The sequence below is a fragment of the Tubulanus polymorphus genome, chromosome 1, assembly GCF_964204645.1.
Source record: "Tubulanus polymorphus chromosome 1, tnTubPoly1.2, whole genome shotgun sequence".
NCBI lineage: Eukaryota > Metazoa > Nemertea > Palaeonemertea > Tubulaniformes > Tubulanidae > Tubulanus > Tubulanus polymorphus.
In genome coordinates, this window is record NC_134025.1 from 5,151,262 (window position 1) to 5,167,257 (window position 15,996).

Here is a 15,996-nt window from a genome sequence, read left to right on the forward strand (position 1 = left end):
ACAATTTACCTGGTCTAGAGAAGATGAGCTCGTTTTTTATGTTTAATGCATGGCATTTCATTTGTACCTGAACTACTAACTATGTACAGGAAAAGAATGTGCACATGAAAATTACACATTTTGTGTACCGGTAGTTATTTCATTTAATGCCAAATATTGAGACATTCATCTTTGAACCAGAAACAATTTTCTATTAGATGTACACTTAAACCTCCTCAATACGATTCTAAGACGAAACCCATTTACTGCGATGATTCCTGCATGTCCTCCCAGCTAACCTATTTATATCCATCAATACAACCCTAGGATAATACGAAACCCATTTAAAACAACAATTTCACTTCTGGCCACAAGATTCGTATTAATGAGGTTCTACTGTATGCACGCACCTAAAAGAATTTCTATCGTCCAATCATAGAGGTCGCTACTATGATCATATTTTTTAGTAATCGCTGATCTGGTGGTGATAGGTGGATGTGTTCACTAGAAAATCTGTATCTCCATTACATTACACCTGTTGTTTAAGAACAATGTGATCTCAACGCCCCTTACAGTTCTATCCTATCTCCGTGTATACAATACAACTAGGCTGCCACCAAAAAATTAACCCAATCAGTTGCGTGCCAGTTCGTGGTTAATTGTTACAAGAACTGTAACCACCACAATTTCCAATCGAGACTTCGATTTAAACCAAAATTCTGTAAATTTATCCTTTGTTTTGTACTCCAATTTCAAAAGTGACACTAAATAAATAAGAGATGATGTGAATGCATGTAAATCAAGTAAAGGAATTCTACAGTCGAATGACTCATCATGTATTTTTACATAAATACCCGGTATATCAAAGATGCTTCATAAAAGCATAACAATAGCACCAATAAGGTATAAAACCTGAACAATAGTCACCATTTACGTACACATTCTCAATGACACAAACTATGTTATCAATATTGACCATTTGAAATATAATGCATGTACGTAAATGAATTATCATGATCATTTTATAATTCAAATCAACTTTTTATATCTTTAGTACAATAGTACAATACATAACTGAAATAATGTTTTACAGTGATTTTACCTCGAGAGAAAATTTGTCTTGAAAATTAACATATGCCTTCATAAGGCATCACAAATACATGATTAGGTGAACATTACTTTGTCATTCGAAATTATATAACCATGAAATTCCATCAAAATGAATGAATGCAAAAGACAATTATCATATACATTAAAGAGAGGTACAAATAGAAATAAATAATTCAATGAAAAGCTGCCAAATTATTCAATCATTGCTCTCGCTCTCGCCGTCAGTTTCCTCACGCGCCCGCGGCTACTAACACTTTCACAAAATCTACCATCGTCTGATAAATCGCTATCCACATTGTACGAGCGTTTTTGTGTCTGCCTACGACTCATTCGCCTCGCGATCGTTTCATCGTTGTCGTCCTCATCGTCGTCTTGGTAACGTACATTAGTCCGAGCTCGTAACGTTCTACGTTGTAGCGCAGCTGCACTCGCGCGAGGCTTCATCCGAGGACTACGTTTCGCAATCGTATGATTTTCACTGTCGCTTTCATTATCCGATTCCGAACTATCGTGTTTCGAATTTCGATTCGATGTTTTAGCACTTCTACTTTGACTAATAGTTTGAGATTTACGAGGGCTCGTAGACCCAGCTCTTTTTGTCTGCTGCGCAGCAGTACCAAAAGAACGACTAGGTTTTTGGCGTTTGCCGCTATTATGACCATCATCCTCAGTATCCGATGATTCTCGATAACTTTTCACTTTCTGTTGCGCTTTTCGTTGCACTTTAGTTGGACTTTGTTGGTGTTCGTATTCCTCGGTATCCGATGAATCAGTGTTACTGACATGAGAATTTTTAGAATCCAAGTGTGAACTCTTTGAAGATGAGCTACTCTCACCACTACTGCTACTACTGCTGCTGCCACTACCATCACTATTCGAAGAATTACTACTACTCGCACTTGTTTTATCACTGTTCGCACTTTTCGATGTAGTTGGAACTGAAGATTTTTGTTTCTGTGAAGACTTTTTTTGAACTGTTTGTGATCTGGCTTGAGATTTCTTTGTATAACCATTTGTTAAGGGCAATTTTCCTGCAACATAATTTCATGAATGCTATGAAAGAATGAACATTCAATTGAATTGATCAATATGAAAAGCAGAAATCAGTTACAAACCTTTCACAGACACAGCTACATTTGGACGTTTTACTTGTGGTTTTATATCATCCTCATCATCACCTTCGCTACTGTCAACAATTCTACGTCGTTTAACTTAAAAAATAATCAGAATACATGATTATTTGTAGTGCATGTATATACATGTATTCAAGACTAATCCATACATGAAGAGTATATTGCATTTCAATTCATTTCAATTACCTGGGACTGGTCTTGGTCGACTTGTTGATGGTTCACTGTCTAATGCCTGGGATCTATGTCGTGTGACTATTGATGTATGCGATGGTGGAGACATCACGCCAACTCTGCTCCTGTGAAACACACAATAATTTGTGAGCATTTTATTCACGAGCAAAATCCATTTTTATGATATTTTCAAGCACAATACCTGAATCTCTGGTTCCTTTCAATTCGTTTTGCTGATTTCCAGCCTTCCAAGATTTCCCGAATTTGATCTTCAAACATTGCTGATAGTCGTAATGTCATGGAATATATCTGAAAAACAAGGGTTCTAAGTATTTCAATTTGTTCAATTCAATTTGTTCAATCTACCAGAACAAGCTCATAGAAATCGCTGTCATCAATATCAAAGGCAGATCGAGGCCTATTTAGGCCTATCATATTCACAATTTATGACAAACAATATACCCGTGATTTCTTGTTCGTATTAAATGCCTTTGAATTGTTGAAAATAAGTCTGACATCTTTTGTGAAGTCAGTCGGATCTTCATAACTATCATCACGCAATTTTTTCCTGACAGTAAGGAGATCCATAGGGTGTTTTATCACTTTTCTGTAGTTCTGTAAAAGAAGAAATAATTCATTTTGGCAAACTGATGGAGATGGTTAGTAAGTGACATTTATTGTAAATTCAAAAGTAAAGAAATGTACAAACTTAAGAAGGAGTATGAATCACGAGGAGTAATATAGTAATCTTACTGGATATTGCATTGTATCCACAGGCTGTCTGAATGGCATGGAGTCATCCATTTGCATCATTCTTGCCAATAGCTCTTTGCACCTTTTCTTCCAAGTGTCGTGATCATATAATGAATTATCAACACGATTCCGGGATGTCCCAGAGACCTACAAAACAAAAATCATTATAAATCAAATGATATACATTCTATCGACCAATCTATTTGATAGGAGGGACTTAGTTTGTAGGTTGCTTCCATGATTTTGAATTCAAACTTACATTTCTAGATCGGTCATTATCGTTTGCTTCAGAGTCAGTCGTGTCATCTACATCGCTATCCAACCCCATTCCTTTTATAAGTTTGCCATACAGAGGCATAGGGTCTTCGCAAGTTGTATTCCTAATATGAAATGATTTAAGATTTTCAGACTTACAGGTACATGAACGCCATCAAAAATGAACTTGCTTTGAATACTGGCAAGGGGTATTGTGTGATTAACATACTTTATCGCTTGTAGACAGAGTTCAGTAATAATACGAGCTTGTTTCACAATTGCGCTATTTGGTTCGTTGAATTCTTCGGCATTTGTTTCGATGCAGCGTACATCAAACTGTATTGAAGTCACCCTTCTAATAAACAGAAACAAACACATGATGATAAAAGCGATGAACACAGATAAGCTGTGACCTATAAATGACGGGTATATTATGTTTTACCGATAGAAATGATTTTCACATCTTTCTTTGATTGTATTCAGATCGATTGGATATGCAACTTCCATCGCATAACGAGGATAAGCACTCAAATCAACAGGTATGAGGAACTCTTCAGCAATAGATAGTCCCATTATAATCTCAATACACTGTGAAATACGAGCACATTCCGCATCACGGCCACAGGCTGGCCATTCTGAGTATTTTGGAGTGTACATCAATGATTTCAGTTCCGCAGTTGTGACCGGTACACTTCCATCTACTATCTCAGGCAAATCTACAACAGCAGAGCCATATACAACGAACCGGTGATTATTCCATCATTATATTCCATGATTATCTATTTATCATTAGACACTTACGAGACTCATCAATGGGTTCAAGATCCCATGGACTTAATTTTTCAACTTCATGATTGTCCCACCTACAAAAGATAATGCTATGCCAAATGCTTGCCGAACAGTTTTTCATATTATGCACCTGGTCGCCCAATCTACTTACAAAACATTAAAACACTGGAACATACTATCTGGGAATTCAGCATGGAATGGTTCCTGAGATCTAATTGTACCTATCCACCAGGCATCATCTATCATCGAACGAAATCGATCACCTGAAATTCAAAACAATTCTCTAAAAACTGTGACAAAACAGGTTTAATTTCAATCTACTTTCCAAAAAAATTAACATTGTTGCCTAAATATATTACCTGGCTTCCATTGGTAAGACATGGCGGTGTCGTATGTCTGTCGTAGCACCAGAAAATCAAGTACATCAGGCATATCATGATACCTGGAAAATGTACATCCTCACAATAAATCAACATTCAGTCCGTATATTCTGTTGTAGAAACTATACTTACTTGATAGCGAATTTTGGTCCAGCCATTGTTCCATTTTCAGGATCCATAAATGCTAATTTAAGACAACATAGTCTGGGTGGACGAATCTCATATTTGATACCAACAATGCGCACCAATTCTTGTTCCTGAAAAATAAATAATACAATATTTCCCTATAAAAGCTCTAAGAATCAAAAGCCACATAAAGATTTGTGAAAATCAGTACCCTTAGTCTCATTTTATGCCATGGTTGATTTTTCGTCGGGTCTATCTCAAAAACATTGAACTTTGCCACAGCTTGCACATATAGCTCATGACCTTGACGGAAGTATATCACTTCATCACCCATTTGCGGAAAGTATGGAGCTTTACGAGGAATATTTGCAGTTAACCACTCAGGTGGACGGTATTCAGGAAGTAACTCGGTCACACGGTTTAACTGACGAGGTGAATGTTTGATTTTCTTTGGCTGAAATGAAAGAGAACATTATGAGTTAACACTTTCAGATATACACAGCTAACGCATAACACTCATCAAATCTTTTTTTATCAGTTAGCTATATCTTCTTAATACTTTGGCTATGATAATAGATTATTGAGCATGCCTTGATAAGTGTCATAAACTATTTTTGACCTACCTTCACACGCATTTTCTTGGGCTTTTCCCGCTTTTTCTTTGGAGGCGGTTTTCGTTTGGCAGGACTAGCTGAATTAGGTGGTGTTGGTTCCTGCCATTCATCAGAAGAATGTTCAGAGCCCTGTTCAGCGGGAGATGAATCTTCCTTTTCATTTTCATCATCAGGTGGTTCCGCTTCATCATCATCCTCATCAGTTGAATACTGTTTTCGACGCCTGACCTTTCTATTTGACCGTCGTTTTGGTGGCTGTAAATTCAAACCAGCATCAGCGGTCCAATCTGAATAATCACTCGAAGCTCTGCAATTAGATCAAAATATTTAGTAACAGAATTTTTCACTAAACACTTTTATTGAATTAAAGCCTGTTAAAGCCCTTTTTAGAGTAAGGAGGCTTCATAAATTGAGTATAATAATAATAATAATAATAATAATAATAATAATAATAATAATAATAATAACAATAATAATATCATTCTCGTACTTCAGTTGGTACTGGTACTTACAAATCATTATCATCATGATCACTCCACGCATTCTCACTAATATCTGCTGCACTGTTTTCATCTTCCTAGAAACAATTTTTGATTCTCATAATGAAAGTAATGCAATTAGGCTTACCTAACCTTTATAAGTAGCAGCACAAACTAACAATCGCTCACCTCAACCTCAGTATCATACAAAGCACGCGCTGTCAAACGATTAACAACAGTTGATTCGCTAGTGTTGTTTGCCCGAGTTCGATAATTGTGATTATTCTTTTTCTTTGACTGCGTACGTCGAGTGCAGACGTGACTTCCGCTGTCACTAGAATCGACCTATCAATATTCCAGACAGCATTATTTTTTCGCAAAAATCACAATTAATCACAAACACTCGTTTATCATCAATATACCTTGACTGGAGTAATTGGTTTTTTCTTCCGTTCATGGATGAAATATCGAATTTCTTCCTCAGCCCATGCAGTCCTTATCTTAGCACAGGTCCTGCAAATGAAGTTTTAGTTTTAGCAAAAATTTCGGTTTCACAACAAATGCAATTATCATCAGATCATTTTCAATACCTCGCCAGAGCTTTTTCAAGTCTTGGAACAACATAGTTTGGTTTTTTTACATCTTTTGGTGAAACAGCTGGCTGATCAGCCTCGCCTGATTGGTTTTCTCCTGCTGTTTCTGAATAGAACATATCAATATGAGACATGTCAGTTCATTTCGTATACAAATAACGTATGTATTGTAACATACCAGCCTGAGCTTGACCATCTTGTTCACGCTGCAGTTCTCTGATTCTGTGATCCAGTTCAGATTCACCGGGACGTTCTTCCCCATCCAACTCCGCCAGCGAATGGTCCAAAACTTCCTGATCACCTGTATGAAGAATGCATACAAATTCTATTTCTCCGAAAATCAGAGCTCGTTAAAATATCTAGCCCCTCTTTCACTTCTTTACACTCACCACTAGGCAATAAGGCAACAGCAGGAACTAGATGTTGTTCAGTACAGTGTTCACGACCCGGCACAAGGCGTTGTAAATTTGGAGGGTACGGATTCCCATCAATGTTGACGAGAAAGGGTGGCGGCATCAAGTGAGGAGGCTGCTGAGTTTGTTCATCGAGCACATAATGATTTGCATCCCTGATCAGCGGCCGATAATCTGTATGGAAGAACATCTGAGACGGAATCTGGAAAGTACGAATGACTTCATTTTACTGCTGTTCATTAACTGCTGAATTCTGAATCTAAGAATATAATAGGAAATATTCATGACTCACATGTTGATATTTATCACTAGAACCGGTACCAAAAATGAGAAGATGACCATGTGAATCAGTGGCTGCGAACATTTGACCATCAGGAGAAAATTTACAGTCAAATACAGCTCCATGGCCCTGACCTTGTAACTGAAGACAAAACGATATGAAAATCGATCATAAAACAAAACTCAATCGAAACAAATTCGTTGAAAGCATTACTGCAAACATACATTATTCTGAAAGATCTTCACAACACAACCCTGGATTATATCCCATAAAATGATTCGTCCATCATGTCCAGCACTGAGTATGATTCTATAGTCTTTCGGGTGGTAATCAACCACAAATATTTCATCATCGTGACCCTAAAACATGAACAAAAGAAATTCAATACAGTCTGATCTTGACCCTCGTTAATATTGAAACTAATTCAGTTAATTACCTGTAGAACATGAGCAAGTCTCCCATTATTGGAATTCCAGACTTTCAGTGAATGGTCACTGACAGCTGTAACAACAAATGCATCATCTTGACTCCAAGAAACCATGGTAACTTTTAGTTTCCCTTTACTTTCATCTGATTCTAACCCATTTGACCTAAAATGTGATGATAACTTTATTTAGACCAGAACTTGGCAATTTTCAATCAATGCTACAAATACAGTTTTTCTTTTCCAAACAGCTCAAAGTGAAAGAACTTACTTAGGGGTTAAACGATCATTCATATTTAGCGTCACTCCTTTCCACTCTTGACGTGTATATCTCCAAATTCGTGCAGTTCCATCTCTACTACCACTCACAAAATGATGCCATGTATTGCCATACTGTATACTATCAACTTGATCCTGAATTCAAAAGTATGTAATCATTTCTATTTGCAGTCTCATATTCGAAATGTGACAGATAATAGACGTACGTACTGTGTGCGCCTCAAGTTCACATATTTTCTCAGGATATGGACCATTAAAACAATATACCCGTATCGTATGATCTGAACTTCCAGTTGCTACAAATGTCCCTCCTTCGAATGAACAGCAAATTCATTTAATCAACATGAACGACATGTACGTGATATAAAATTTTGAATAAACCAAACCTAGTTAAACATACCGAGACTAAATGATGAACACAGCATTTGAGCACCAGCTCTGGAACGTTCTATGAATTTCACTGGTTTTGGGCTGAAAAAATGTTATCAAAATGAAATCTGTATCATTAAAGAACAGACCGGTAACCAAAATATACTAGATCAGCAGTGAACTTTGAAGTAAATGAACTACTTTTTGAAGGGTTCAATAATAAAAGTTGTTCTTACTCAAATGATCTTGTTTCATTGTTCAGCTGCCAGAAACAAACACAACCGTCACCACCAGTTGACATAAGCCATCTGTTGTTGCCCCTCATCATCGGGCAAAACTGAAGGGTCGAAAAAAATCATTCACTGATCACATGAATTAGATACAATATGAACTGAGAAATTCATCAAAATTATACCTGTACTGAGGTAACCATTCCAGTGTGACCAGCCAACACTGCTACAGGTGTTTTAGTCTGCAGACTAAATACTCTTATGAGTTTGTCACAGCTACCCGAAGCAATTAGAGTATTTTCATAGTTGACGGCCATGTCAGTTATTTCGGCATTGTGACCACGTAGCGTTGCCAACAATCGACCGGACATCGCATCCCAAATCTTCACTAGATGTTCATCAGCACCCTGAGCAAAATCAATCAAATACGTTTACGTAACACTCATTTCTTCGAATATTATGAATTTATCTGTAAATAAACCTGTGTACATACAGTGATGATGAACTTTCCTGATCTATCAAAAGCAACACAATAAACAGCCGACAAGTGCCCCAGTATTCTACAGTGCATGGACAGCTTTGAATATAATTTTGTTGCAAATACTTGATCTCGTCTTGAACTGCCAGTTCTTCTGCGTGCTTCTAGAACAGCACCTGTATTTGAATTTTTTGGTGAAAATTTCAAAACAATTCAATTTGTAAATGGAATTGAAGATAACCGAAAACAAATCTACAAGACTTACATAGATTTGGAGGATATGTTAAATTGTGTGGATGGAGATGTGGTTTACCATGATATCTTGCAGAGAAGACAGTCCCCTTCCACGTAGTAGACTGCATATCTGTCAATGGAACTCAAACATTTGAATACAAGATCTTTGCTTAATCAGAAAAAAAGACTAATCTACTTAAAACATAAATCAACAACGCAACAAAACTAATTCATCTAACTGAAATAATAGCAGTTATTTAATTTTTTTTAAAATGTAAACCAAATTACAACTGTATACCTTTCAACAGAGACATTGTACTGTATTCCTAAATACTAAATAAATTCATAAAAGAATTTCAATTTTGAATCATGATAATCTAATCACTACTAAACAGGGTTGAACATTTTGTTACCTTTTTTGGTGCGCAAAAGGGACTGCCCCCCTGCACCAAGTAACGTCTTTGCACCACATACACTGCCTGGGACATCTTTTTGTAGAATAGTAGGAAATCTTCGACAAATGCTAAGTAAATGCTCAGGAGCTATGTGTTTGTGAAGTTGAAGCTGAAAGATTACAGGTATACAAGTTCACATTAGAATTAGAACGTACACTGGTAAGTGAGGTACAGCAAAAGGGTGACCAGCAGGTGCTGCCATCTGTGCAACTAAATATCTGCCAGACAGAGATTAACATTTCAATTGTGTTCTAAAAATAACCAGCCAATCAGAATGAAGGCTGCCTGGATAAACCTTGGTAAATGTTGGTGCTTGCTGATTGGGTACTGCAAAATAAATGACATCATCTCTTCGCGCTCTCCTTGATAAATAAAATTATCCCAAACACACAAAAATAAACAATTTGGTCACATTGGAGTACAAACGGCTGACCATACACATAGAACTACTCAGATGTTAAAAATGTATGAAAGAAATCACTTTCACACAAAAACTACAAAAAATCATTTTTTATCAAAAAGTTTGAACTTTTCTTACCAAATTTTCCAAATTTTGGTCATGTTCATTACCCAACCAATCCTTCCTTCTTGGTAACAACTGAAAATGAAAAAAAAAGATTTCTTGAAAAATAACATTCATAGCCCATGCACGCTTATCCCAAGGATTTAAGTCAGCTGGTCATTTCCAGGAAATTCCTGGAAACATAGTAATCACAAGCAGAACACATTCAGTGAAAACCATGTGCTCAAATCAGTCGTTTTCAGAAACGATGTCTACCTTGTTTTCTTGCAACTCTTCATGCAAAACCTACAACACACAGAAGAATTTTAGTCAATCATATACTTTGGAGATGGTAAAACAATGATAGAATTTGCAATTAGTACCTGTAAGGTTCTCACACACGGCCCGGTAGTGAGAAATTTCGCTATCAAAAAGTACAATTCTGTAAACAGAAAAAGAATGGCAAAATTTCGACTACTCGTTTTTCGCATCAAACTGTATAAATATGGTAGAAAGTTAGAAATTTTACAAACCTGATTCCAAACTAGGAACCTCTTCTCTATCTGATTCTACATCTATATCCATTTTGAAGCTTTTAGTTAACGAGGAAATCGAATCAAATTGTCGTTATTACTTCGATATATTCTACGCCATTTTAGCGACTTACGGGTGCCGTTTCACGGGAGAAAATATATTCATACGCTAAAATAGTGCGCCACTTTGTCCAGTTCTCAGTGTTTTTCGATGTAATAGATCATGTAAGTATCAAAACATTAAATTTGGTACCATACTGAAACAGATCAAGTATCAAATCTTGTTTGAAATTCGGTATATCTTTTAATTGGTTTGCTAATTGACTGTCAATCAACATGCGAATGGATATGCCTGTCCTATTAATTGGTAAATGTCAAGGTTGTTTTGTCGACGTATCAGTATTTTCGTTTTATTTTGTAAATTAGGACATCTTAACATTTTTCACGTTCATTCTTAAGGTAACTTTTACTGAAATAAGGGATTTATGAAGCTATAATTATCACCTGGTGTCATAATAATCGTCGAATTTAATCTAAAATCCACAAAATATGAATAAACTCAAATTCAATTCAATTTATTCTTTCCAATTTTATAGGCTGAAACTGATGAAACATGTCTTGGGTTAGAGAAAGTGATGGTGGAGGATGGGTACATCAACTCTGTAGGGGTATACTGAAAACTGGTGCTGTACCAAAACACATTGCTTTTATAATGGATGGTAATAGACGTTTTGCAAACAAAAGAAGTTTGGACCGCGCTGCAGGACATCTAATGGGATTCGAGAAATTAGCTGAGGTAAACAGAAGAATTTTCATCATAAAAGTTGATTTCTTGTCTAGTAATCTTTAGTTTATAGATATTTTTCTGTGACGGACGCATATTTTCAGACACTCCAGTGGTGTAGAGATTTAGGTATCTATGAAGTTACGGTGTATGCGTTCAGCATCGAAAATTTTAAACGGAGTAAAGATGAAGTCGATAGTTTATTAGAGTTGGCAAGACAAAAATTTCAAAAATTACTCGAAGAAAAGTAAGTTAAACTTAAAAAATGCAGATGAATAGTTAAACTGACCTCTATGATGGTATGTTTCTCATGATCGCAGTTTTCTTTCAAATTCACCCATCATTTGATAGGGACCAGTTAAAAAAGCATGGTGTATGTGTGCGGGTGCTTGGTAATGTCACTTTGTTACCAAATGATATACAGGAACTTATAGCTGATGCTGTATGTAGCACTAAAGACAATGATAGGTAAAAGTTCTGAAGTGAAAAATAATGTAAATATATTTTATTCGCCTCTGTTTTCTTCATAGTCCTTGTAAAATTCTTTTCTAGGGCATTCCTTAATGTATGTTTCTCATATACATCAAGGGAAGAAATATGTGCTGCAATAAGAGATATGGCGGAAGGTGTTCAACTTGGTTTATTAGACGAAAGGTAAATGTCCAAATAGTATAATTCCTTCGAGGCCTCTGTGAGTCTTTACGCCTTTCGTGACAAGTCTGATTTTCTTCCTTATAGCGATATAGACGACGAACTATTAGAAGAATGTCTGTACACAAATCATTCTCCTAATCCTGATCTTCTCGTCCGAACATCCGGGGAATGTAGACTAAGTGACTTTCTTCTGTGGCAGGTCTGTGTACCAATTATGAGCTTGAATGATTATTCTCAATTGAGGGACATCGTATGAGCTTGTCACCGATGCTAAGGTTATTATTGTAATCAAATATGATCATCTTTTCAGACTTCTTTTTCTGCGTTATTGTTCGATGATGTACTTTGGCCAGAATTCAGCATTTGGCATTTATATGCTGCAGTTTTACATTACCAGAGGAATCACAAGGCTGTTGTGGTAAGATTTTGAGACTGATAAAACTGCTATGATGATAATTAATATGAAGTGATATAACTTTTCAGATGATTCGTTCCTATTTTCAGCAAGCCAAAGGTTTACAGAGTAAAGATAGAATAAATCAACGTCGGATAATTGACGAAAAACTGATTCTCGCGAAAGAACATGATTTACGTTTTAGAGAAACGAAGGATTTACAGCATCATGTTGAACAATTTCGACAAGAACGTGCACGTAGAATTAAAACATTCCTTACGTATTTAGAAAACGAACGGACTAAATATTTCGAAACACTCGTCGCAAAAAGGCAATCGAACTGGGAACCGCAAACAGTGTCTACAATTTGATTAATACTAATGATTGCAAACACTTGTATCTAGTCAAATTGTCTTTAGAAAATAAAATTTTATTGTAATAGATTCATATATTATTAAAGACATGTTCTTATGATTCTTTTGATGGAAAGGAACTTTCTCAAATTTCTTACGCCACAGTACAGGGGTCCTAGAAATCAGACTCCTCTACTAACCCCTCTGACTCTTAAGATGAAAACCATTATCCCAGATAATCTGGGATACTACCTGTAATGTGAGGATGAATATATTTCCAGTTCATTCTATTGTGAAATACATTTGCGCATTTGACGCATCGATCTATTTGTGCACCTGGCAACTTGTGTGTACAGTGTTCTATGTAACAAGTTAGAAAAGCTCAATATAGTAAATTTAATCCATAATTCAGAGAATGCAATGATCCACGGAACAGAGGGTTTGAAATGAAGACAAAAGAACACCATATCTAAATTAGGGATCATATAAAACTTTATTTATTCAAACATATAGCATATTCATAAAACACTAACACATGCAAAAATCGAAAATTACATTGGGTCAGCTCAATAACTGATCAAATTGTATTCTACAATATAAATAATGCAAACCAATCGTACAAATCTTGTTTAGTATGATAAGCTTTATCTTGGTTGATCAGTATTTTTTCAATCTACATAATTTCAAGAATGCATGCACATATGATCATTTTGTCAGCTAGCTGCCATAGACACAAAGGTCTGCAAGACCATCAGACTTAACAAACAGGCACGCTTTAAATGAATACTAGAAACACAATGAAACTCTCACTATCTGGTGAAATACTGATCATAGGCTTTCATCAAATTTGCATGCCTCAAATAAATGATATGAAACAATGAATGACGCGCTTATTATTGTGCAAAATACTGGTAGTAAAGCATACCGAATGCACTGGTAACAAACCATGCGGTAGATATCCACCAACATAAATACGAAAACAATCCTCGATACCAAATAGGGGTGAATACGCTCTTCAACTGATTCAAAGCCACTCCGATATGAGCAACTGTTTCAGGAAGGCTAGCATTGCTCAAAGTTACCGGTTGTTTCGTCGAGTTAGTGACTAACGTTGTTGAATTGTCCGGAATAAACAAAAATTTTCCAGACCAGGATAAACCACCAAGGGTTTTCCAGCAGAAAGCCGCAAACAATAGCAGTACAACTGGAGCGAGGTACTGCAACGCGACAGCGCATAAGTAAAAGAAAACTCTGGCAATCATTCGCTGTAGGTCAATATTCGAGATTCTGCCGGCTTCTTTATGCATCTGCTCAATTTTATCGTGCGCCAGGTTCAAATGCGACTGCAAGTAAACGACCATCAGAAACAATCGAAGCAAACAGAAAGCTACGATAAAGATGATTCTCATAGTGAAAAATCCTGCTTCCGTTAGTAACGGTTTCGATGAACTACGCGATTGAGATGTCAACACATCTTTCACAGCTGGTTTAATCCACATCACTGATATCAACAACGGGAACAAAAAACTCAAATGCAGCAATAACTGCACTAGAGGTCGCTCTTTCGCATATTTCAATGAATCCGAGTGCATTTTTGCATAACGTAATCCTGGAAATGTCAAGAAGGCTCCGACTATAGCGCTCAGGAAAGCTAATCCTAGCTTAAAAGACGTTATCGACGCTGGCCCGTGCGAACTGATTCCTTGATCTTTTAGAAAAGCCTCGGCGGTTTTCGAAAAGTTTCCATGCCCCGGCACTAGACCGAATTCGAGCGTGTCTTCGCTGGTGATCAGAATTCCCATCGCGACGATCAGAAAGAAGAAACCGAATGTAACGCACAGGATTCGCTCGCCGGATTCTTCGAGTCGGAAATACATCGCCGTCAGCGAGAACATCACTTTCAAACTGAACAGCATCACGAGTAAACTCCACAACATGCTCAGATTGAATTCGTGAAATTGCGGAAACAAATGCACGTACACCTCGGTGATGACGTAAACGAAGAATGCACTTAAAGAGAAATCAATCAACCATTGGTACTCGGCGTAGTAATGTAATGGCAGAAGATCAATCGGTCGAACTGCCGCTGTTTCTAGTTGAATGTTCAAACTGCGCGGCACAGTAAAAGTATCCCCTTTCTGTATACCATGTTTATCTTTGCGACCTGTAAAAAATTACATATAGTTTAGTCTACTGGTATTTCATCTGAAATATTCTAATGGAAAAGGCCGATATTAAGAGTTAGATATGACACAGCAGATACCTTTTCCTTTGTTGGCAAGAGGAATTCCAGCAGTTATCCTCAATTCTTCATCAGTTGGATGAAGATATCTCACTAAATGATTACACAAGAGCCAACGTGCGAATGAAAAGTGTTGAGAAAGTTTCGATAGAAAACTTGCAGTGACCATCGTCACAACAAGCTGTACACCAAGGATTGCCATGATTCTGCGCCTAGTTGGGCTCTTCTACTCTACCACTGTGTAATGAAGATCTGACACCTGGAAACAAAGGTTGAAATAAATGAAAACGAAGAACAGTTTAATTGTCAAAAAGTTTCTATCCTCATTAGATCCTAAATTAATTAGTTATTAGGGACCATGAGCCTATGTATTGTAAGCCATGATACGACCTAATTGCCATACAGTCCATAGGTTTTTGATTATGCAGCAAGAAATCTGCTTGAAATAAAATTGACCTTGTGTATTCAGTTTTTAAATGTTATCAGATCAGACTAGGCTACGCTAACAAAATGGGGCTAGGCCTCTACACTACAGCTCGGACCAGGGTAACTTGCTCACATTAATAACTTTTTTTGGTTTTTAGGCGTACATAATGTTATATCATAATATAAGTCAATCATAAGCTTATAGCACGATCTGCATACACAAGGTAGGACCTCAAAGATGCTCTATACTTCAGCTAGAAAGGTAGGCATAGATACTACATGCAATAAAAAGACATTGATGCCGTTGGATGGATTGGATGAGACGCCGGCACTCGGCAGAACCAACTCATTCACTCGCAATTTGGAGGCTCTCTCCGCTCCCTCCTCCATCGATCGAGATTACAAAATTCTAAGAAGGAATTTCCAGATTAACAAATTTGCAACATTTGATGAATGAATACTTACAGCAGCAGAAATTAAGAGCAACTTTGGTCGAGCTAGGACGCTTTTTGATCCTACAATGGTGAACAGGCGTCCTGTTCGAAATCAAAATCCGATTCCGTG

General features: G+C 36.8%; 3 protein-coding genes across 6 annotated transcripts; 1 reads left to right on the plus strand and 2 right to left on the minus strand.

Annotated features, from left to right (window-relative positions):
• Positions 1–3: 3 nt before the first annotated feature.
• LOC141901437 (PH-interacting protein-like) lies at positions 4–10,720 on the minus strand. Its single transcript, XM_074788664.1, has 36 exons — positions 10,580–10,720; positions 10,430–10,488; positions 10,323–10,352; positions 10,083–10,142; positions 9,503–9,653; positions 9,121–9,219; positions 8,871–9,031; positions 8,563–8,784; positions 8,384–8,484; positions 8,179–8,249; positions 7,989–8,089; positions 7,771–7,913; positions 7,512–7,665; positions 7,300–7,434; positions 7,088–7,216; positions 6,772–6,997; positions 6,561–6,683; positions 6,380–6,488; positions 6,212–6,302; positions 5,979–6,134; positions 5,823–5,887; positions 5,320–5,617; positions 4,908–5,150; positions 4,703–4,827; positions 4,550–4,632; positions 4,342–4,453; positions 4,203–4,264; positions 3,844–4,117; positions 3,631–3,756; positions 3,406–3,526; positions 3,147–3,293; positions 2,856–3,008; positions 2,596–2,702; positions 2,409–2,518; positions 2,205–2,300; positions 4–2,120 (listed from the first exon to the last, which is right to left on the minus strand). The coding sequence occupies exons 1-36, from the start codon at positions 10,629–10,631 to the stop codon at positions 1,282–1,284; spliced, it is 5,334 nt and encodes a 1,777-aa protein (XP_074644765.1). The 5' UTR covers positions 10,632–10,720; the 3' UTR covers positions 4–1,281.
• A 225-nt stretch (positions 10,721–10,945) lies between these two features.
• On the plus strand, positions 10,946–12,849 carry LOC141911761 (dehydrodolichyl diphosphate synthase complex subunit DHDDS-like). The gene is made up of 8 exons (XM_074802802.1): positions 10,946–11,038; positions 11,176–11,375; positions 11,468–11,610; positions 11,715–11,831; positions 11,916–12,017; positions 12,102–12,216; positions 12,328–12,435; positions 12,522–12,849. Exons 2-8 carry the CDS (start codon positions 11,193–11,195, stop codon positions 12,780–12,782), a joined length of 1,029 nt encoding a protein of 342 aa, XP_074658903.1. The 5' UTR covers positions 10,946–11,038; positions 11,176–11,192; the 3' UTR covers positions 12,783–12,849.
• Positions 12,850–13,247: 398 nt separating this feature from the next.
• Positions 13,248–15,966, minus strand: LOC141908721 (transmembrane protein 161B-like). Of its 4 annotated transcripts, none has more exons than XM_074798885.1 (3): positions 15,898–15,966; positions 15,028–15,265; positions 13,248–14,928 (listed from the first exon to the last, which is right to left on the minus strand). In XM_074798885.1, the coding sequence occupies exons 2-3, from the start codon at positions 15,206–15,208 to the stop codon at positions 13,658–13,660; spliced, it is 1,452 nt and encodes a 483-aa protein (XP_074654986.1). In that variant the 5' UTR covers positions 15,209–15,265; positions 15,898–15,966; the 3' UTR covers positions 13,248–13,657. The 4 variants fall into 4 exon arrangements, with proteins under 4 accessions (XP_074654986.1, XP_074654995.1, XP_074655009.1 ...); XM_074798894.1 differs by lacking the exon at positions 15,898–15,966 and adding an exon at positions 15,664–15,733; XM_074798908.1 differs by lacking the exon at positions 15,898–15,966 and adding an exon at positions 15,597–15,712.
• Positions 15,967–15,996: the final 30 nt, after the last annotated feature.

Bases quoted from the DNA above. Each gene is read 5' to 3' on its own strand.
- LOC141911761 (XM_074802802.1), top strand. From the start codon at position 11,193: ATGTCTTGGGTTAGAGAAAGTGATGGTGGAGGATGGGTACATCAACTC. The intron at 11,376-11,467 runs GTAAACAGAAGA...GCATATTTTCAG, and splicing joins GATTCGAGAAATTAGCTGAG to ACACTCCAGTGGTGTAGAGA. The intron at 12,018-12,101 runs GTAAATGTCCAA...TCTTCCTTATAG, and splicing joins CTTGGTTTATTAGACGAAAG to CGATATAGACGACGAACTAT.
- LOC141901437 (XM_074788664.1), bottom strand. From the start codon at position 10,631: ATGGATATAGATGTAGAATCAGATAGAGAAGAGGTTCCTAGTTTGGAA. The intron at 4,454-4,549 runs GTAATATATTTA...TTTGAATTTCAG, and splicing joins GTCTTACCAATGGAAGCCAG to GTGATCGATTTCGTTCGATG. The intron at 2,301-2,408 runs GTAATTGAAATG...TTATTTTTTAAG, and splicing joins TCGACCAAGACCAGTCCCAG to TTAAACGACGTAGAATTGTT.
- LOC141908721 (XM_074798885.1), bottom strand. From the start codon at position 15,208: ATGGCAATCCTTGGTGTACAGCTTGTTGTGACGATGGTCACTGCAAGT. The intron at 14,929-15,027 runs GTATCTGCTGTG...AATTTTTTACAG, and splicing joins TCTTGCCAACAAAGGAAAAG to GTCGCAAAGATAAACATGGT.